Raw genomic sequence first — 22,221 nt, forward strand, 5'->3', positions numbered from 1 at the left:
TATATACACATATACATATGTATATACATATGTATATGTGTATATATGTATATTAAAACAAGGTTTTTATGTACATTTGTCACTTGAATGTCAAGTCATAGAATCAAAACTAATTTCTGGCATGTGTTTTTGTGTTTTCTTGTGTTTTCTTGTATGTTTTTGTGCACTGCTGCAGCACTGACGGAGCACCCAGTTATCACAGCATATGGGCCGCAGAGGAGAGGGTTAACCGCTTACATTCTCACCACAGAAGAGATGATTATGAACCACTACCCTGTCAAAGGTGATGGAAGTTTATTTGGAGTTATTATTTTAATGAAAAACATACAATGTTTAGTTACTGTATTTTTCAGACTATAAGGCACACTTCCTTATGAAAATCCTTTCATTTTCTCAAAAATCGACAGTGAGCCTTATAATCAGGTGCGCACTATGTATTAATTCTGGTTGTGCTTACTGACCTCGAACCTATTTTATGTGATTATTGTGAATGAGTTGAATAAAGTTTGACTTATCTGACTGTTTTATTTCGCTTAATGCGCCTTATAGTCCGAAAAATATGCGACTGTGAATAAGTTACTGCTGAGCATGGTTTATGAAGCGATGTGTTAAATATGTTTTACAACTGGCTTCAAGAAAAGAATAAGAAAAAATAAAGGGAAAGAATAACAGTTTGTTATTACAGATAATAGATGCTTTGTTAGGAGACCTTAGTAAGGAAACCCTATCTGAGCGTAGAGGCAACACGTGTACAAGATTCCTTTCTGTCACCAACAGTGTCTCCAGGATGTCATTGTTTTATTGAAATGCTTGAATGTTTGTCCATGTATCCACCCTGGAGAACAAAATGTCTTTTCAGATTTTGATCAGTGAGCTTGGACATGGTTTTTACTTTGATTCGACACAGGAATGCCAGGCTTTGAGGACTTCAGGTGCACAGTGAATGTTCATGTCACTGATGACAGCCCTCTCTACGGACTGGACTGTGAAATGGTGAGATGACTTGAGTTACTGGTAGCTTTTTGTGGAGAATCATGTTTCTGTATAACAAGCAGTATACTTGTGCGGACGCAGGTTTAATTATCTCAGACTTAAAAAGGTGTTGATTTAGACATTGTGTGTAAAATCCTTTTAACTTTGTTCAGATTTTTTTAATATTTTAATATTACAATGGGCCTTACTGTAAATTGGAAGCATCTACTTGTGTATTTTTTTGCACATCCTTGAACTTTGTGTTTACAGCTGCTGCAGTGGTTGAAACTTGTCTGTGCTGCAGTGTGTGAAATTCAATTAAATTCAATTAATTTATATTCAATTCCATTTATTTATATAGCGCCAAGTCACAACAGAAGTCGTCTCAGGGCACTGAACAGAAACATTCACATACATACAAAAGCCACTTGTAAAAGTTCTCTATCTAAGGAAGCCAGCAGATTGTGCTGAGTCTGCACTTCATCTCAGTCTCCCGTCCTGAGCAAGCGCAAAGGCAACAGTGGAAAGGAAAAACTCCGTTTTAACAGGAAGAACCCTCTAGCAGAGCCAGACTCAGGATGGTCTGCTTCGACTGGCTGGGTTTGAGAGGACAGGAAGGAGAAACAAAGAATGACAAGTCCAGGTGAACTTTTATTGGAAGAAAGACAAAAAGAAAAACATGTTAAAGATATAAATAATTACAAATACAATCCAGTAGAGGAGAGCAAGTAAAGAGAGCAGCAGAGTGAGGAAATGTGGTCATTTTGTGCTCCAGCTGTCTGAGTTTAAAGCAGCAGTTGTAAATTTTTATGTTAAATGTTAATATATATTCTCCAGCTATAGATCAAAACCATTTCAGTTTCCAGGATCAAAGCTTGTTTAATTCAAGTAGAACTGTCAGCGCTCACTAATAAACTCTAAAGTTTTATGCACTAGAATTTGCATATTCTGTGAAAACGCCGTGTGAACGCCGAGTCTAAAGGATTTTGCTTGACAGAATTGGAGCTACTCTATTCACACGGTCTTTTCTTCTTACGCTCTAAAAAGGTCATTTCAATTCAACCTTTATTTACACAGGTTGTTAGTCTCATTGAGCCTCGAGGACTCATTTACAACAGAAACCTGTTTTTAATCAATTTAATCAAGTGTTTACAAATGTAGGTAAACAGATGTTTAACAACACGTTAAAATACACCAAAATGCAGGAAATGGCATCTCTGTTATTCAAAAATTTCTGGGGGAGAACCCACAGAACCCCCCCCCCCACACACACACACACCTTCGCCCACTATTTGTGTTCCGGCCAAATTCATATTCGAACCATCGTTTTTCCCTGTTTGATTTGTTTTATAGTGTTCTTCTGTATTTTATGTTAGTGTTACTTGCTCTTTTAATAATTCTTGTTGCTTTGCTTTTATCTTTTGTTTGACTCATTTGTAAAGCACTTGGGTCAACTTCCATTGTTTGTATGTGCTATAGAAATAAAATGGACTATGACATAAAATAAGTAAAACTGCAGCTAAAAGCCTCAATGTGCAGAACTGTAGTTAAAAAAAAAACAATAAAACATCAAGAAGTAGCAAAATTGTTGCTAAAAGCTAAGCTAAGTGTATCAAAATGCTGAATTGTCTTTCACGCGTTAAAATATAAGAAGTATGCCTCAACATGTTTCAGGGTGTTTTCATGTGTTTCAGCATCTTTCTGCGTGTGTCTTCGTTCAGCTGCTCCAAACAGTTTGTCTTTGTGTTTTTAGTGTCTAACAGTAAACGGGTATGAGTTGACTCGTGTCTCTCTGGTGGATGGAGATGGGAACTGTGTGTTGGACGAACTGGTGAAACCACAAAGCCGTATTCTCAACTACCTTACCAAGTACACACACACGCACACTTTCTCTCCCACTGTCTCTCTTCTGTTGGTAAAAATGTCCGTGAAGCCTCACAGACTGATGAACTGAAACATGTAGTTACAGTGTTTGACTGGTGGAGTAAAGTAATTTACTGTTCATATAGAACAATTAAAGGTCAAAGCACATTTTTTTCCATCCTGTTGACTCACGGGGATCAAACATTAATGTGTGTATTCTTCCTGACAGGTTCTCAGGCATCACTGCAGCCATGCTGCAACCAATCACAACCACCCTGAAGGACGTTCAAGCCAAGCTCATGATGCTGTTGCCAGGCAACGCCGTGTTGGTGGGCCATTCGCTCAACAATGACCTCGTTGCACTGAAAGTTAGTAACTTGAACAAACTGCTTCTCTTTAAGTTTACTTCAGTGTTTTTGTACACATTTGACTATTTCAATGGTTTAACGTCTAATAAAATCGAAGCGGTCTCTCAGCTGTTTTGTTGTCATTGCTGGCAAAAAGCTAGTTTTCAGGTTTTATGAATATGATTCTGTTGAAAGTTAGTTTGATGCTCCAACTCAAATAATTTAGACATTTCTGTCCACAGTATTAAATTTATTTTAGCTTCACACCTCAGATCAATTATAAGCAGACATCAGGGTTGTGTAAGCACAAAAACTGCTTGTGATTTAATTGTTTTTGTATATTTTGTGTGTTTTTTACCAGCTCATTCACCAACATGTAATCGACACATCGTTGCTGTACAGGAGAGAATTTGGGCAGAGGTTTAAGCTCAAGGTTTTGACAGAGAGGGTGTTGAAGTGAGTTAGTTTCGTTTGTATTTCCTTCTTTTTAGAGTCATCAGTTTAATTTATTACTCACTTCCTAGGAGGCAAATCCAAACTGAAGAGACCAGAGGTCACGATTCCACCGAGGACGCTGTGGCCACTCTGGAGCTGGCTCAGTACTTTATCAAAACCGGACCTCATCAGGTAGGAAACAGCTTTTTTAAGACTCGCACCCACGCACAGAATGAGCAAACGCTTTCTTTTTCCTGGCTGTCAGGTTGTGGAGCTTCATCTGGAGGAGCTGTGGGGATACGAACTAGAGGAGGTGTCCTCTGAGTGCACGTCTGCACCAACACCAAGTCACAGGTACGACGTTTACATTTACAGGAAGTTCTGACTCTACAGAACAAGCAGTTCTTAATGTTTTATAGTCAAAATGGCTTTTGATCGTGTAAGTTATGTCGCTTCTCATCCTCACAGTTTTCGTCTGTAACATTAGAAAAACATCTTCTAAATCAGTGGTTCTCAAACTGGGGTCCCTGGACCCCTGGGGATCCACGAACCAGTGCTTGGGGGTCCGCAAAACAAACACAAATTTTTTTTATTTTATTTTATTTATTTATTTACAAGCACATAGATGTTGAAAAACCCGTTAAAATACACCAAAATGCAGGAAATCACATCTACTTTATTCAAAATTTTCTGGACCCCCCTCACCCAAGTAGGTATCTCTGCAGACAAATACAAAAGGTATATCTGGAAGGGCCACATCTGATTGGACAACAAAAACAAAGCATTATTGGCAGATTGTGTTAACCGCAGAGATATTATGTCCATGGTGTTAACCGGTTCGACATTAGCAACATCTCCATAACTTCTCTTTCCGCCTCTCTTAACACAGAACTTTCGGTTACATTTCAAAATAAGAGCAACATAAATGGTTAGTGGGGAGAGCTAAATGTTTGTTTTTTAATACCTAGCCATTATATAAAACAACAAAATCTGTTTGGGTTGTTGAATAATGTGAAAATAGTTCAAATCAATTCATAAAGAAAGAAAAATAAAGTAACCAAAATAATAATGATACTTAAACTGGCTTTAGGACAAAGGATGTTTCCTTTAACGTCACATTTTCTTGTTCGACCTTTTAAATCAGTCACTGCAGACGAGTGATCGTCAGTTTCTGTAAGATTTCTGCAACTGGAGCAGATATTTCTGTTTACTGCTTAACTTCCTCAGTTGTCTCACATTTTGTGTTAATCCTACTCCATGTTTTAACTCCTTTCATAGATCAGATCATAGAAGAACTTCTACAGAGCAAATTTTATTTTTAGCTTTTGTTTTGGGCCGTTTTCTCGTTACAGGACTCATGATGTTTAATTGAGACCAGACTTTTTGACAAATGGGAGCAGGTTTTGCTTCAGATGCTTCATATTTCATTGTACCCAGACCACACTCAAGCCAACCTGTGTCAGGTGCAGCTACAACCAAGAACAAAAGAGACTCTTCTTGTGTTTGACAGCAGATATAACGCTGTTTCTTAGAAACCTTCAGTTAAAAAAAAAAAAGAGCTGACGTAATTTACCTAAAGAGACAGAAAATACAGCTGCCAGTCAGTGTTTGCCCTCTACAAACGCCTATTCTTTAGAAACACCCACTTTTGGTCTGCAGAGAACCCCTTCTCCCCTCACCACCCCACCCCTCACCACCCCTCACCACCCCACCCCTCACCACCCCACCCCGGGCCCACCCACTGTTTGCATTCTGACATCGATCATTTTACAAATGAAGCTGTTACTTGGTCTGACTGCTGCTGTTCTGATTCTGTGCAGTTTAATGTAAAGAGTTTTCTGTAATAACTTAAAGAAGTGGTAATACATTTATTATGTTCATTAATTGAATAGGTAAAGTTGTAAAATGGTTTTTAATTCTGTTAATTTTCTCAAAACTAATTTTTGGAAGTTGAAATTAAAAATTTTGTTAATTAAGTGTGTCTCGAATGAAAAATACACCATGTTTAAAAGTATAAAAATTTCATTAACAATATTAAAGAACAGGTCTTCAGTATTTATGTTACACAAATATTTCCATCGCATTAAAGAGACAAATGGAAGAAAATTATTTAATAAACATGAGGGTTATGAGGTGGTCCCTGAAACTTTTTCTCCAAAATGTTTGAGAACCCCTATTCTACACCACCAGATGGATTTTATTGAAACGTTCAGAAGATAATTAATGAATGAGCACCTAAACATATTACTTTTTAAATTTTATCTTTTTCAAGATGGCTGCCACAGCTGAGTGACCTTGAAACGTAAAATCGGCTATAACTCAGTCATTTGCACAGGTGTGCTAAATTTTCTAGTGGTCATAGCCGAGAGTCATTCACATCACTTAGCCTGAGCGTTACACGTTGATCAACATCTTTGCCTAAAACTTTGGCGTTAACAGTTACAGGCAGCACTGCCTGTTAGCAAAATATTTCAGGAACTGCTGGACAGATTTGAGTGAAACTCACATCATCACATCTTCAACGGGGGTATTTCTGATGTTTTCCCCACAGGTTTACTGATGTCCTGCAGACACTTGGTAGGTTTGTCATCTTCATAGGGAAGTGTTCTGACGTCACTCTGGACCTGTCCAACCAGCAGTGGCTCAACTCTGACAAAGAGGTGAGGCGTTACACCGTGTGGGTTTTTTAAAACAGGAGCTTTTATTTTCTGTAGTCCTCTTCACTCCGGTTTCATTTTGAAACAGATTCTGTGATGTCTGTTTGTTAGACATCAGCAGATCTAGTATTGATGAGTAATCTTAGTTTGGCCATGAGCAGGATTGATAACTGGCAATTAGGAGTGGCGCTGGGGTTCAGTTTGTAAAGTGATTTTCAGTAATCATTTAAAGATAAAATGATATCTACCAAGGAGGCCCTTAGCAAGATGTATACACTGCTCAGTTCATAACACGAGTCCAGTTTGGACTCCCTTAAACTGAAACGGGAAACGGACTTGGAGGAACTCATATCAGACTCAATCTGTCAAAAGATCATTAGGAACATTTACTCATCCTCAGTCTGAGACGCGCTGTAATTCAAGGTAGTGCACAGGCTGCACTGGTCCAAAGACAAGCTGTCCAAGATCAAAGCCGACCTGGACCCTGCATGCAATCATTGTAAACAATCTCCAGCTACACTCCTGCATACATTCTGGACCTGTCCCTGACTGCAGACCTTTTGGCAATCTATTTTTGATGCCCTCTCTGGGATATGTGGCAAAACTGTGCTCCCATCACCACTAATCTCACTGTTCAGGGTGGTTCCTGTGGATATGTCCTTAAGCAAATGCGAGAAGGATGTAGTTGCCTTTGGCTCTCTTCTGGCTAGGAGGCTGATTTTGTGCAACTGGAAGGACCCACACCCCCCAGCCTATATACACTGGATAAGAGAGGTCATGTACCATATCCATCTGGAAACAAAATCAGATAGACCTTGAAGGGTTCTGCAGGAAGAGTCTGAGACACCTGGCAACCTTTCCTATCATTTGTGAAGAACATCAGTGCCTGTATAGATTATTTATGTATGTGTGACTGATCCGGTGTAGGAGGGGATCCGGTGTGTTCTGTGTTTTGTTTATTTATATTTTTTGTGTGTGTTTGTGTTCTAAAAAGCAAAACTTAATAAAAGGACTTGTTTTAAAAAAAAATATATATATATATATATATATATAATCATACCAGTACCAGGCTGTTCTGCCACAGTGCTGTCTTAATATAATCAGAAGCATTTTTTATCACACTTTTCCTCTTTGTCTTTGATATCTTCATCTAAACTATCTCACCTCGTCTCCTTGATTTTTGGGACGGTGTCCTCTCATCTGCAGGTGGTGTCATCTTTCAGGAAGAAGACTAAGCACCGCTTCCTCTCCGTCCTCCAGTTTTCCTCATTCTCAGACCATCGGAAAAGATGCTTTGCTCACCATCAGCAGTTGCACCAGAATGTGAGGCAATTATCTTCATTTATTCATTTATTTTTAATCTGGAGGAATGGACGACATGCTGCATTTATTCTTCAGGTGCGTGCGAATCTTCGGGATATGTGCGTCGTGTTTGCCGGGCCTTTCCATTCACATTTCTCTGAGAAAGAAGTGAAGCGACTGTTTCGTCGCTGCGGGCGAGTTCGAAAAGTCCAAATGTTGAACGCAGGTGTCAGAGTACGTCTCACTGGAGGGTTTTTATATTATTTGAATTTTTAACATTCACCATATTTACAACTTCTTCATATGTGGTGTTCATTAGTACTCTAGTTGAGCTGTGCACATTTTCATAGGTTCTGGACAAGCGTTAATTTCTTCAGTTTGTTTCCTCACGTTTTGTTCTTAGGTCCATGCAGAGGTAGAGTTTGAGATGCTGGAAGGAGCAATCCTAGCTTTAAAAGTTCTGGACGGACTCAGTGTCCTGGGCCAGCCCATCAAGGTAGCATTTTTTATTTATTAGGGACATTTTACTTTTTCTCTTTTACAATATAATTATGCTCCATTTAATGTGTTTTTTTATATTGCAGGTGCAGAGGCCCATGCACGGATCAATGTTGGACCTGGATCTGAATCTCGAGGCTTTAATGAATGAACCATCTAACGCATGCAACCTTTATGTTGTAAAACTGAGTCAGCATACAGCTCAGCGTTTAAACCTTTCAACAAAGGTTAATGGATACACACTAGATGCAAAATGTTCCGGTGTCGCTTGTGTTAAAAAGGCAAATGGGCTGCCACCTGGTAAACCAAAAAAAGGTAAAGAGGTGGATCTCACATCTAAACTGTCTGAGGAAACTGTCAGAGAGACGTTTGGCCACTTTGGTCCTGTGGAGAGCATCATCCCACCTGGCAAACCAGAAAAGCACACAAGACATGCATGTATAGGTGAGTTAAATCTGTTTTATTTTATTTCTCTCGATTCAGAGCTAAGTGTTAGATTTTGCGTTGGGCTGTAACTCGATTGTGTCTGCTCGACAGAGTTTAAGAGCCCAGAGGCCAAACGTGCTGCTCTCGGCTCCTCCGAGGACCTGCTGCAGGACCATTTCCTTACTTGCCCATCTGTGACTCCGCCCCACCTACCTTCATGGGTTTCCATGACAACAGACGGAAAAAATGCGAACACAGCTGAGGAACAGAGAAGAGCATATACAGACAGTTCACAGGTACAGAGATTGTGCAGACATTGTTGAACTCCATGCAGACTTTTGATTGAGTGCATTTTGATGTGAAGGTTTAGACTTTTGTTTGCACAACAGGAAAGAGCTCAAAACATCAGCTGCTGTCTGTCTAAAGCAGATGTGAAAAACTTAAGGCCCGAGGGCCAAAAGTGGCCCTTGGATAATTTCATCAGGCCCCCAATATCTTTAGTTTAAATAAAAAAACAGCAATTTATCAAGAAGGCTTGAGGAAATTTAAATTAAACATCTTCCTTATCTTTCCATCTTCCTTCCTTCTAACTTAAAAAAAAAAACATTTTTTAAGTTAATGTGTTTCCAGAACTAAACCGAACCTTAAAGACTTAGAAATACAAATGTATACGTTTGTTTAGCATATTTCCGCTAACATGTATCTAGGCCTGTCGCGATAAACAATAAATCAGTTAATCGCATGATGAATGAAAATTATCGACCTCATTTTCATTGACCGGCTTTTTTTTTCTTCGTGTCTCTTTCCACTGAAGACACTGGATGACAAAAGGCTCAACTCCAGTGCTCTTCACTGACCCCTCCCTTTCTCTTTAAAATCTGTTTTAACTGTCCAAAATCACATTTTTGGATCATTAAAAGCAGCTAAGCTGAGAAGCTAAGCTACGAGCTAAGCTAACAGGCCGACCTCGGGAATAAACCTCCGTCTTGTCAAAGCTCCAAAATTCACAGTTGAAACCCGTGCCTTTGTTAAAAACTTGTTTTTCTCTGCAAAAAAAAAAAGCTGAGAACTTGTTTACTGATGTTTTTTATTAAAAGTGTTGTGTGAAAAATGCTATGCTAAAGAGCTCAAACCACCGAGCGTCCGCCATATCACCATGTCAGCCCATGTCATGTCAAGGGCCCTCCCTCCCATTTTTCTTAGAGAGACACGCAACTCAAATATCCATCCTTTGGTTCAGACAGTCTTATACTGCCATCAGATGGTCAAAAAAGGTACTACACTCCAAACAAATCAACATTTCTTCAAAAATTTGATAATTAATTATTGTTAAATTTCAAACAATATTATCGTTAATTGCAATAATTTCTGAGACAATCGGCCAGCAAAATTTGTTATCGTGACAGGCCTACATATATAACATGCTAAGGTAATGTGTATAATATATTGTCATAAGAGCCAAATACCAAATATGTCTTGTATTCCTAAAATATATTGGAAAGACGTTTTATAAAGCATGCTAACTATGCTACAAGACAAAGCCTGAAAAAAAAAAAAAAAAAAAGACTTCTAGATTATTTGTCATAAAGATAATTTATTTTCCAGTTCTCTAAGCAGCCTTTGATTGCTTTAAACGTCTTGATGTGGCCCTTTGGAATAAAGTGTTGTCCACTTCTGGTCTAAAGTGATAGCTCGGACCTTTTAACGTTAGGTTCTTTAGAAAATTTATGAACAACACCTTTCATATTGTAGATAGCTCTTTGAACAACTCAGTTAAGAAAAACAGTTTACTTTGGACCTGACTGATGAGCCAATAGGTAGTCCTAGTGGAATCAAGACCTAAGCGAATTGCAGCCTTCTCAAAACAATGCGGGTCTAAAAATTTTATAACTGTTGATATTAGAGTTGTTATAGAAACTCTGATTAGCTGTTAGCTCGTCAGTTATGTCAGAATTAAACTGTTTCTCCAAACTGAGGTTGTTCAAAGAGTGATCTACATCAGGTAAGATGTTGATTGTAACCTTTCTGAAGAACCCCACTTCAAAGGATTTGAGCTATAGTAGTCCATCGTTTATCTCAGGGGATCTGTACCCTGAAGACCCGCGATAATTGAAAAACCGCAAAGTAGGAATAGTAGTACAAGTAGTAAGTAGTATTTTATTTTAGTATTTATATATTTATATATATTAAGGCGTTTTAAACCCTTCCCACACTCTTGTAATATTCTAAACAATGTTTCAAACTAAACACTCTAAGAGCACAGAATGTCATGATTTCAGCTCCCTGTCTCCACAGCCTGCAAGCGCTCTTAGCCCCGCCCACTTTCTTTCTGCACGGTGAAGAGCTGATCAGCTGCAGCAGGAAGTTTATCCTGCAGTGTGGGCTGCACACAGGTGCAGCAGGTGTTAATTTAAAATAATTTATTTTAAATAAAAATTCCATGCTGATCGTGTGGCTCATCCGTCAATCAGCCAATTGTGTGTCATGTCCAATCTTATTTTGAAAAACTGCGATAGTCAGTCCGTGGTAAACGAACCGCAAAGTAGCGAGGGACTACTGTAATCCTTTGTCTTGTTTTATTGTGACTTTTTAAATCTGTTTTTTTTTTCCCCCTCCCAGTTTAGTAGTTTACCTTTCATATTTGATTATTTAGAGCACATTATGAAGTTTCCAATTTGCAACATGTGTAGGATCAGGAAATGCATCGCATGATGAAAAAACTGGACTTCCGGCTGAGAAAAGTCTTCAACTCCCTTCCAGACGGCACGTTGTCGGTGGTGCTTCTGCCTGGACACATTAGGTAAACTGTGGGGGGTTGCTTTGTATAAAGTATTAAAATTATTTTACTACAAGGTTTTTCCTTTTTCTGTTGCAGCACGAATGGCGACCATCCTGGTTTATGCCTATTTGAGTTGAAAGAATCCTGTGGAAATGTAGTCAACAAATTACCAACACGGACAGCTTGAGTCACTTGAAGTGGAATCCACAAATAAACTTCAGATGGACTCATGAGGTGTACAGAAATAACAGAACCCCGTCTGTTGTTGCCTGAAAATATTCAGAATATAATTTGTGGTGATAGAAATTAAACATTACACAACTGACTGTTTTTGTCTCAAGGGCTTGAATACAATTCAGACCTACATTGTCATTTGAATAATCCATTTCTTTCTACTTAAGTGACTGGGTTAAAAATAAAATACAGTGTAACCTAGATTTATCTCGATTTAACCTACAGTGCCTTGCGAAAATATTCGGTCCCATTGAACTTTTCAACCTTTTGCCACATTTCAGGCTTAAAAACATAAAGATATAAAATTTTAATATTTTGTGAAGAATCAACAAGTGGGACACAATCGTGAAGTGGAATGAAATTTATTGGATGTGTCAAACTTTTTAAACAAAAAACTGAAAAGTGGGGCGTGTAATATTATTGGGCCCCTTTACTTTCAGTGCAGCAAACTCACTCCAGAAGTTCAGTGAGGATCTATGAATGATCCAATGTTGTCCCAAATGACTGATGATGATAAATAGAATCCACCTGTGTGTAATCAAGTCTCCGTATAAATGCACCTGCACTGTGATAGTCTCAGGGTTCTGTTCAAAGCGCAGGGAGCATCATGAAGACCAAGGAACACACCAGGCAGGTCCGAGATACCGTTGTGGAGAAGTTTAAAGCTGGATTTGAATACAAAAAGATTTCCCAAGCTTTAAACATCCCAAGGAGCACTGTGCAAGCAATCATATTGAAATGGAAGGAGTATCAGACCACTGCAAATCTACCAAGACCCGGCCGTCCCTCTAAACTTTCATCTTGGAACAAGGAGAAGACTGATCAGAGATGCAGCCAAGAGGCCCATGATCACTCTGGATGAACTGCAGAGATCTACAGCTGAGGTGGGAGAGTCTGTCCATAGGACAACAATCAGTCATACGCTGCACAAATTTGGCCTTTATGGAAGAGTGGCAAGAAGAAAGCCATTCCTCAAAGATATCCATAAAAAGTGTTGTTTAAAGTTTGTCACAAGCACCTGGGAGACAAACCAAACATGTGGAAGAAGGTGCTCTGGTCACATGAAACCAAAATCAAACTGTTTGGCCACAATTCAAAACGATATGTTTGATGTAAAAGCAACACAGCTCATCACCCTGAACACACCATCCCCACTGTCAAACATGGTGGTGGCAGCATCATGGTTTGGGCCTGCTTTTCATCAGCAGGGACAGGGAAGATGGTCAGAATTGATGGGAAAATGGATGGGGCCAAATACAGGACCATTCTGGAAGAAAACCTGTTTGAGTCTGCAAGAGACCTGAGACTGGGACGGAGATTTATCTTCCAACAACACAATGATCCAAAACATAAAGCCAAATCTACAATGGAATGGTTCACAAATAAACGTATCCAGGTGTTGGAATGGTCAAGTCAAAGTCCAGACCTGAATCCAATTGAGAATCTGTGGAAAGAGCTGAAGACGGCTGTTCACAAACGCTCTCCATCCAACCTCACTGAGCTCGAGCTGTTTTGCAACAAAGAATGGGCAAGAATTTCAGTGTCTCCATGTGCAAAACTGATAGTCAAGTCAAGTCAGATTTATTTATAGAGCACATTTAAAACAGAAACTGTTACCAAAGTGCTTAACAAAAATATCACATCATCAGATAAAAAGTAGCAAGATATATTTACAGCACATGGAATAAAAATATAAAACCAAAAACAATTAGAAACAATGAAATACTAAATCAGATCAGATGACCTTGTGTTAAATAGGAATAATAACAAAAGCATAAACAGAATCAGCATCAATGAAAAACTAGATCTAAAGCTGATCACCCTGTGTTAAATGTCAATGAGTATAAATGTGTTTTTAGGAGAGATTTAAAAGCAGAGACTGAGGTGGCCTGTCGAATGTTGATGGGCAGATTGTTCCCAAGTTTAGGGCCCACGACTGAGAACGCTCGATCTCCTCTGAGCTTCAGCTGGTTTTTGGTACGGCCAAAAGCAGCTGGTCTGATGATCTCAAAGCCCGAGAAGGAGTATAAGGATGAAGAAGGTCGGAGAGGTATGATGGTGCAAGGCCGTTAATGCACTTGAATGTCAGCAGGAGAATTTTAAAATCAACTCTGACACGTACAGGAAGCCAGTGAAGAGAGGACAGAACCGGAGTAATGTGCTCAAACCTGTGAGTTCCTGTTAAAAGCCGAGCTGCAGCATTTTGTACGAGCTGGAGACGTGAAAGTGAAGCCTGACTAACCCCAACATAAAGTGAGTTACAGTAGTCCAGCCGGGAAGTAATAAATGCATGGACTTGTTTTTCAAGGTCAGATCTGGACAGAACGGACTTAAGCTTTGCTATTTGCCTTAGCTGAAAGAAGCTTTTTTGTAGAACAGAGTTGATCTGTTTATTAAACTTAAAGTCCGAGTCTAACACTACCCCGAGATCGGTAACCGACTGCTTTAGATGAGGCTGAAGGGAGTGCAGGTTTACAGGATCAGTGACAGTGGTAGAGCTTGGGTTAAACACAATGACCTCAGTCTTCTGATCATTAAAACTCAAGAAGTTTGCAGCCATCCAAGTCTTGATGTCATCAAGACATTTTAGCAAAGGGAGGATGGAGCAAGAACTGTTTGGTTTTAAAGGCAGATAGATCTGAGAGTCATCGGCGTAACAGTGAAACGAAATACCATGTTTGCTCAGGATTGACCCCAAGGGGAGCAGATACAATGAGAACAGAAGGGGTCCAAGGATGGAGCCTTGTGGGACCCCACAGGAAAGAGGGACAGAAGCAGAAAAATGATTGTCAAAGTTAACACAGAAACTCCTGTCACCCAGATACGAACGGAACCATTCTAGCACCACCCCTGTAATCCCAACCCAGTGTTCTAGCCGTGACATAAGGATGATGTGATCAACAGTGTCAAATGCAGCGGTAAGGTCGAGGAGTACCAGGATCACAGACTGACCAGAGTCATTCGCTAGCAGAATGTCATTACAGACCCTTACTAAAGCTGTCTCGGTGCTGTGCAGTTGTTTATATCCTGATTGAAAAATCTCAAAAATTCCATTTACATTCAAAAACTGATAGTGACATACCCCAAGAGACTTGCAGCTGGAACTGCAGCAAAAGGCGGCGCTACAAAGTATTAACGCAAGGAGGCCGAATAATATTGCACGCCCCACTTTTCAGTTTATTTGTTAAAAAAGTTTGACACATCCAATCAATTTCATTCCACTTCACGATTGTGTCCCACTTGTTGATTTTTCACAAAAAAATAAAATTTTATATCTTTACGTTTGAAGCCTGAAATGTGGGAAAAGGTTAAAAAGTTCAAGGGGGACGAATACTTTCGCAAGACACTGTAATTTAAGCATAAATTAAAAAAAAAAAAAATTCCTTTTAGCTTTTAAAGTCACCTGTCAATTTGAAAAATTTTAATTGTGAAATAAATGTTCTACAGCATCTGTGGTTTAACTTAAAATTGCATTTTATATCCAACTAGAGAAATTGCATTTCTTGTGAAAATGCAGTGTGCTTATTGCAAAACTTGCTGAAAAACAGCTGAAATTACAAGTAGCTAAGGCAGCATGTTGAAATGTAGCTGAAATGGAAGAACAAGCCTAAATTAGCAGAAAGAATGAACACATTTGTTGAAATGAAATAAGCAAAAATTGACACAAACACTAGGAAATAAGCTAAACAAAAAAAGTTGAAGTTAGCTAAAATGGCAGAAAGAAGTTAAACGACCAGAAAGAGGTGGAATTAGCTGAAAAAGCTAACTAGCAGAATAAGGCTGAAACAACCATAAACTGAAATGATCAGAAAGTTAATTAGGCTGAAATTACTTAGCAGAAATTACCACAAAAAACTTGACCATATTTTAAAATGGCCAAAATTAGCTAGAACACAAAAATGTGCATAAAAACAACTACATAGTAGCTGAAATTTGCAGAAAAAAAGTCAGAACAAAAATATTGTTAGCAGAAAGAATATGAAAGTAGCACAACACATTTTTTTTTTTTTTAATCAGCTGAAATTAGCTGAAAAAGTGTTTACATTTACAGGAGGAAGCTGAAAGAAGCTGAAGCAGAACAAAATGTGAAAGGAGCAGTAAAAGTTTGTAGACACATCTAAAGATTTGAAGGATGTAAAATGAGCTCAACTGATTTTCTATGAGAAAAAAAAAAAAATGGCAGAAAAGGCTAAATATTTCAAAAAGTTAGTTGCACCAATACCAAGTCATCGCAGGATCGTCCTGGAAGAGCTGAACGTTTCGATACGTGCTGAAATAGCACAAAAATTGTGGAACGAGTAAAATGCCAAAAAACAAAAGAAAAATGGATCACAATAGTGACTGCTTAATAAATATTCACACTATTGTAGGGCTTGGACGAGATTTCAGTAAAATGCAATGAAGAGAAAAAAAAATGCACAAAATTTACTAAGAAACGTTCTTTAATTTTCCCCTTTAAAAAGGAAATATTTAAGCATTTTTAAACTTATACAAAAAAGAAAATGTATTTTTAAAGTTTACACCTTTTGCATTACAGAATTACAGACAATTTTGCAGGTAGACGCATACAAAAACACCAAAACACAAAAGGGTTCTGTACAAAAAACAAGCACCTTGCAGGAAGGGTGAAAATGCCACCAACAATAAATATCACAGTATTATTATTGATAAGCACATGTATTTGATAAAACTAGAGGAGTTGAGAACTTAATCTTTAAAAAGGATCCCAAAAAACTTAAACGGCAATAAAAAAAATTTAATAACCCTGACATACAGTACGGGATCTGTCGAGTGCCATTTGATCTTTTTATGAAACATTTTCACAGGAACACAAACACTCAAAAAAAAAAACAAAAAAAAAAGTGATTACAGATATTAAAATTTAAGTCTAAATTCAATGTGACTGCATGGCTGTGGTGGCAGATTCCAGTTTGAGCACATTGATGGATAAGTGAAAACCTACTTGAGCTCTAAAGTGATATTCATGTACGTGTTAATCAAGAGGAGGTGCCTGCTCCTCATAACTGATCACAATATGGCAGCTGGTATGGCTCGTGTTCTCTGGTAATGGTTGGCTGGTATTGGTGACACTGCATCTACAGCGGTGAGTGAACAAATTAATTTGGGGCATGTAGATCTCGTAGCGCTGTGCGACTCTAAAGGAGAGAGCTCCAACTGCTAAGAAGAGAGCACGAGCCCAGGATAAGATTGTGGCTTTGCTGCTCCTCACCTCTCGCTACCAGACTTCTGGGACTTCAAACAATGACGCTGCAGATTCAGTTGCTGAGGAAAGAGGAAGAGACATTTAAGATTCAAACAAAATCACAATCTTTAATAAAGATCTCACCATCACATCGTTATATTTTTACTGTTTCCCACTACTTCCTCCAGTCAGTTTCTAACACCAGTGATCTGACGGCTATACAACAGTATGAACGTTCATCAGAATCAGAATGCCTTTATTGTTGTTATACGCAAGTACAATGAAATTAAGAGCCACTCCTCTTTTCAGTGCAAAAACACGCCTTAAGAAAAACACACACTAAAAATATAAAAAATGTAACACAATATAGATATAATAGCACTATGAAAGTAAAAAATACAAGTATTTCACAATTATATTGCACATTATGGATATTAATGAGGTAGTTAAGGTGACTAAGGGTATGAAATGTCAGTATTGCACAACAGAAGTCCAGGGGTTTATGAAGCATTCACACGATTGTGATCCATTTTTCGGCATCTTTCTCATTCCACAATGTTTGTGCCATTTCAGCAAATATCAAAACGTTCAGCTCCTTCAGGAGATTTTTTTTGGTATAACTTTTGGTATTGATGCAACTTTAGCTTTTTGAAATATTTGGCCTTTTCTGCCATGGTTTTTTCCCTAATAGAAAATGAAATGAGCTCATTTTTCATATCTTTAGATGCGTTTACAAACTTTTACTGCTCCTTTCACATTCTGTTCTGCTTCAGCTGCCTTGTGCAAATTTAAATATTTTTTCAGCTAAATTTCAGCTGTTCTTTTGCTCCTTTTAGATTCTTTCTGCTAACTAAAACATTTTTGTGCTTCTAACTTATTTCTGCCAATTCCACCTTGTTGTGCTCCTTTCAGCTAATTTCTACAAGTTTCAGCTTCTTCTGCTATTTCAGCTACTATTTAGTCCTTTTAATGCTTATTTTAGCTTTTTCAGATAATTCCACATTTTTTGCACTAATTTCAACTTTTTCCAGTTTAATTCAGCAAAAATGTGCTTCATTTTGTTCTGGTAATTTAAGCTTCTTTCAGAAATTTTTAGCTACTATTCAATTTTTTTTGTGTGTGCCAATTTGAGCTTTTTCCCCAGAATTTCCACTTTTTACTGCTCACTTCTGCTTCTTTCAGTCTACCGGTAATTGTGCAAACGTTCTATCTTTTGCTAATTTAAGCTTGTTCTACCCTTTCAACTACTTTTTTAAGCATTTTAGCATTTTTCAGCTAATATAAGCTGGTTTAAGATACCATCCATCCTTTTTCTTCTGCTTATCCGGGTCGGGTCGCGGGGGTAGCAGCCTAAGTAGGGAGGCCCAGACTTCCCTCTCCCCAGCCACTTGGGCCAGCTCTTCCAGGGGAATCCCGAGGCGTTCCCAGGCCAGCCGAGAAACATAGTCCCTCCAGCGGGTCCTGGGTCTTCCTCTGGGTCTCCTCCAGGTGGGACGTGCCCGGAACACCTCACCAGGGAGGCGTCCAGAAGGCATCCTAAACAGATGCCCAAGCCACCTCAACTGGCTCCTCTCGACGTGGAGAAGCAGCGGCTCTACTCTGAGTCCCTCCCGGATGATCGAGCTTCTCACCCTGTCTCTAAGGGAGAGCCCAGACACCCTGCGGAGAAAACTCATTTCGGCCGCTTGTATCCGAGATCTCATTCTTTCGGTCACAACCCAAAGCTCGTGACCATAGATGAGGGTGGGAACGTAGATCGATCGGTAAATTGAGAGCTTCGCCTTTTGACTCAGCTCTCTCTTCACCACGACAGACCTATAGAGCGCCCGCTTCACTGCAGATGCTGCACCTATCCGCCTATCGATCTCACGCTCCATATTTCCCTCATTCGTGAACAAGACCCCAAGATACTTAAACTCCTCCACTTGGGGTAGAACCCGGAGAGGGCACTCTACCCTTTTCCGGCTCAAGACCATGGCCTTGGATTTGGAGGAACTGATCTTCATCCTGGCCGCATCGCATTCGGCTGCGAACCGCTCCAGCGAAAGCTGTAGATCACGATCTGATGAAGCCAATAAGACCACATCATCTGCAAAAAGCAGAGATGCAATCCTAAGGCCACCAAAACGGATCCCCTCAACACCTTGGCTGCGCCTAGAAATTCTGTCCATAAAAGTTATGAACAGAATCGGTGACAAAGGGCAACCTTGGCGGAGTCCAACTCTCACCGAGAACAAGCCCGACTTACTGCCGGCAATGTGGACCAGGCTCTGACACCGGTCATACAGGAACCTAACAGCCCGTGGTTTAAGATACATTTAAGTTATTTTTGGTAACTTATGCTACTTTCATAGTTTCTGCTATTTCAGCTACTTTTTATCCGTTTTGCGCTAAATTTAGCTTTTTCAACCAATTCCACTTTTTTTTTAAGCTCATTTCAGCTCCTACTTTCTCCTGATGGTTTAAGCTTCATTCTGCCTTTTCAGATTTTTTTTTTTTGCTAATTTACTAATTTTTGTGATCATTTCTACTTATTCAAATTTAATTTATCAAACGTGTTCTTTCGGCTATCTTAGGCTTGTTCTTCATCTTCTGCTACATCCAGCATGTTTTTAGCTAATTTCAGTTGTTTTTCAGCAAGTTCTTCAGCAATATGCATTCACACTGCATTTTCACAGGAAATGCAATTTCTATAGTCTAGATGTTGATGTGGGTTTTTCTGGAGCAGAAGACTGATATACAAATTAATTACTTTTTACTTGATGCCCCCATCTGAAAAAATGTAATTGCTCAACTAATAGTTTCCCACATTTACCATTTATACTTAATAGCCCATCCTGTTAGTGATGTGATATTCAGCGAAAAAGAAATGATCAACACACCGTCGGACTTCTTTTTCTTGTTCTTTTGACCTTTTTTTGTTGAAACCGGAGTTTGTTGCCAGGTGCTCGTCCCATCAGCACAACTGCCTGGATCTTTGCCTTCAGGACTTTTCTTGCCTAGGGCTGGACTTGACTCAGCTGAATGTGATGCCTCCCTGTAGAAGACAGCAACATTTAGGACATGCTCCAACACAGCAGAAGGATGATAAACAGTATGAGGATAAACAATGATACATACGTTATCTTTAGCCACCCCTCTGAGGTTTTGCTCTCAATGGCGTCAACATTTGCCTGTTCAGTTGCATCTAGAAAATAAAAACAGAAAACTTAAGATTCACAGTAATATCTTTACACAACACATTTTTCATATGAACCTCTAAACATGGGGAAAAAAACTCTACAAAAATGTACAAGTCTGGCTAAGCTTATTTTCAGGTGTAAACAATCAAAGCTTACTCAAACTTTTGTTCTTTGTTGTAATATTTATATTTACAGTAGGCTCTCACTTATCGCTGGGGTTACGTTCCAGACACCCCCGCAATAGGTGAATATATACAAAGTAGGGAGGTTATATTTATTTTAGCATTTATATATTAAGGCTTTATAAACCCCACACTCCTGCAATGTTCTTAATGGTCTAAACTCTCTACAATAGCACAGCAAAAGAGAGCCTACAGTTACTGAGCCAATCGCCCCAGGACAATTCCCGGTGGCCTGGCCCGCTCAGTGATCATCGAGAGGGACTATCTTTTCGGGTCGCGCTTGATTATTTTAAATAAACAATCCATGCTGCTCGTGTGGCTCACTCAGGTGTAAGACAGACAACCCACCCCTCCTTTCTTTTGCCAAGGCTGTCACAGCAGAAGAGACCCCCCCTGCCCCTCCTTTCTCTTTCTGAGGCTGTCTGTCACAGAAGAGCAGAGACTCTGCTGTGACAGACAGCCTTGGAAAAAGAAAGAAGGGGCGGCGGGGGGTCCGTCTTATACCCGAGTGAGCCGCACGAGTGGTACGGATTATTTATTTAAAATAATCATGCACGACCTGAACTGAGCCTTTAGTCCTCCTCTGCAATCACTGAGTGGGCCAGGCCACCGGGAAATGTCCTGGTGCTCCCGACAGCATAATGCCCTGGTTGGTCGTCTTCCATCAATCAGCCAATCGTGTGTAGTGTACAATGTTACGTTTAAAACCCGCGAAAAAGTCCATGAAAGTCGGAACCGTGAAGTATTACGGGACTACTGTACTACTTATCCTCCTCATTGCTTAATTTACTTCTAGCTTTCATGGGGAAACTGAAAGTATGACTTGCATGCTTCCATACCATCAAATTTCATCTTCTTTTTTCCTGTGCTGTCTGAGAACGAGTAGTTATTCCAGGGGTCTAAAACCGGAGCCTCTCCAGTTCCTTGTTCTCCTTGAATGGGACTGATGCTGCGCTTCCTCCTAGGGAAAAATAAAATAAAATTGAGTCACAATTTTTTTTGTGCAACTTTTTATTTTTTATACCTGCAGAAGCAACGACACACGTATACACAATGTGATGTGGGGAAGCAGCACAGGCATACCTGGGGTATCCAAACCCAGCAGAAGTAGAGTAGTGGTGAGGTTTCACCCAGCCGTCCTCACCCCAGGTTTTGGTTGTCTGGCCAGGCTTTTCCTTGTCCTGATGCTTACCCTGAATGTACTCTGCATACGTCTGGATCCTGTAGCTCTCTGCATAGCGGCTGGTGTTCATAGCTGTTTAAACAGGCGTTATATATTAATTGTATCCAACATGTACTCATTTCTCCAGTCGGACGTGCGTATTCAACTGGACTCACCTATCTGCACCTGCTCTGTCTGACTGAGGGACACAAAAGCCGACGTGTCATCTATCCATGACACCTGGATGTTACCTGAGCGGATCACAGAATGAGAGTCACAAACAGTGGGCGATGTTTGTCTGCAGCCAAATTAACACGCGCCGTAACTTACCAAAGGCACTGAAAAGCTGGTACAGGTCACTCGTCTTCCATTCTTTAGGGAAGGTGACGTACAGGACATGGTCTCTTTTAGGCTGCACTGAAGAGGCAAAACATTTTTCATTTACATTCACCGATTACGACTTTATTCTGAAGAGTCAAAAAATAAAATCGTACAAATGAGCAGCATTGTTTAGCTTCATGGATTTTTTTTTTAACCAGTTAAAACATTAAAATCTTAGTATTGTGAAGTTGTTTTTACTTTACAGTATTACTTTGTTGCTGGACTTTCATACAACTGAAAAATTTTCATTGTCCACATTTGTCATCACTTTTTGTTCCATTTTTCTCTAATCACTGATATATTTAAATGTTGAGATTCTTTTCAGATGGTAAATATTCCTCTGCTGGTGGCTGTGGTCGGAGCTGTACTTCCAGAATGATTCTCAAAAATGGGAGCACTCAGACTGCTGGGTTTATCAAGTCAGATACTAACTGCTCATAAAAAATAAACACAAAAATCAAGCCAAGACACACACACACAAAAAAAGAAGATTGGTTTAGTTTTCCCCTCTGGATTCTTTAATAGCCAATTGCTCTAACCAACATCCCTGATACTCCAAGCTGAAACTAAGAAAAACTTAAAAATAAATCAATCTAGC

General features: G+C 39.4%; 2 protein-coding genes across 2 annotated transcripts in view; one reads left to right on the forward strand and one right to left on the reverse strand.

Moving 5' to 3' along the window:
- LOC119422447 (RNA exonuclease 5) overlaps positions 1 to 11,466 on the forward strand; it is a 15,446-nt gene extending 3,980 nt beyond the window's left edge. Inside the window, exons 6-20 of the mRNA XM_037689821.1 lie at positions 176 to 283; positions 908 to 993; positions 2,726 to 2,841; positions 3,065 to 3,203; positions 3,544 to 3,638; positions 3,707 to 3,809; positions 3,883 to 3,971; positions 6,169 to 6,277; positions 7,481 to 7,597; positions 7,673 to 7,810; positions 7,980 to 8,072; positions 8,161 to 8,518; positions 8,612 to 8,796; positions 11,191 to 11,300; positions 11,376 to 11,466. Coding sequence (XP_037545749.1) covers positions 176 to 283; positions 908 to 993; positions 2,726 to 2,841; positions 3,065 to 3,203; positions 3,544 to 3,638; positions 3,707 to 3,809; positions 3,883 to 3,971; positions 6,169 to 6,277; positions 7,481 to 7,597; positions 7,673 to 7,810; positions 7,980 to 8,072; positions 8,161 to 8,518; positions 8,612 to 8,796; positions 11,191 to 11,300; positions 11,376 to 11,466 — 1,937 coding nt within the window. The remainder of the gene's footprint in view (positions 1 to 175; positions 284 to 907; positions 994 to 2,725; positions 2,842 to 3,064; positions 3,204 to 3,543; positions 3,639 to 3,706; positions 3,810 to 3,882; positions 3,972 to 6,168; positions 6,278 to 7,480; positions 7,598 to 7,672; positions 7,811 to 7,979; positions 8,073 to 8,160; positions 8,519 to 8,611; positions 8,797 to 11,190; positions 11,301 to 11,375) is intronic.
- Positions 11,467 to 16,580: 5,114 nt separating this feature from the next.
- LOC119422970 (poly(A)-specific ribonuclease PARN) lies at positions 16,581 to 21,659 on the reverse strand (the record flags this gene model as incomplete). Its single annotated transcript, XM_037690380.1, is given in 7 exon segments — positions 16,581 to 16,796; positions 19,599 to 19,753; positions 19,837 to 19,903; positions 20,920 to 21,041; positions 21,164 to 21,335; positions 21,419 to 21,493; positions 21,573 to 21,659. Coding segments are annotated over 7 exon segments (725 nt in total), but the record flags the coding sequence as incomplete, so codon positions are not given.
- Positions 21,660 to 22,221: the final 562 nt, after the last annotated feature.

The sequence above is a fragment of the Nematolebias whitei genome, chromosome 16 (assembly GCF_014905685.2).
Source record: "Nematolebias whitei isolate Nwh7 chromosome 16, NemWhi1, whole genome shotgun sequence".
NCBI classification, from domain to species: Eukaryota; Metazoa; Chordata; class Actinopteri; order Cyprinodontiformes; family Rivulidae; genus Nematolebias; species Nematolebias whitei.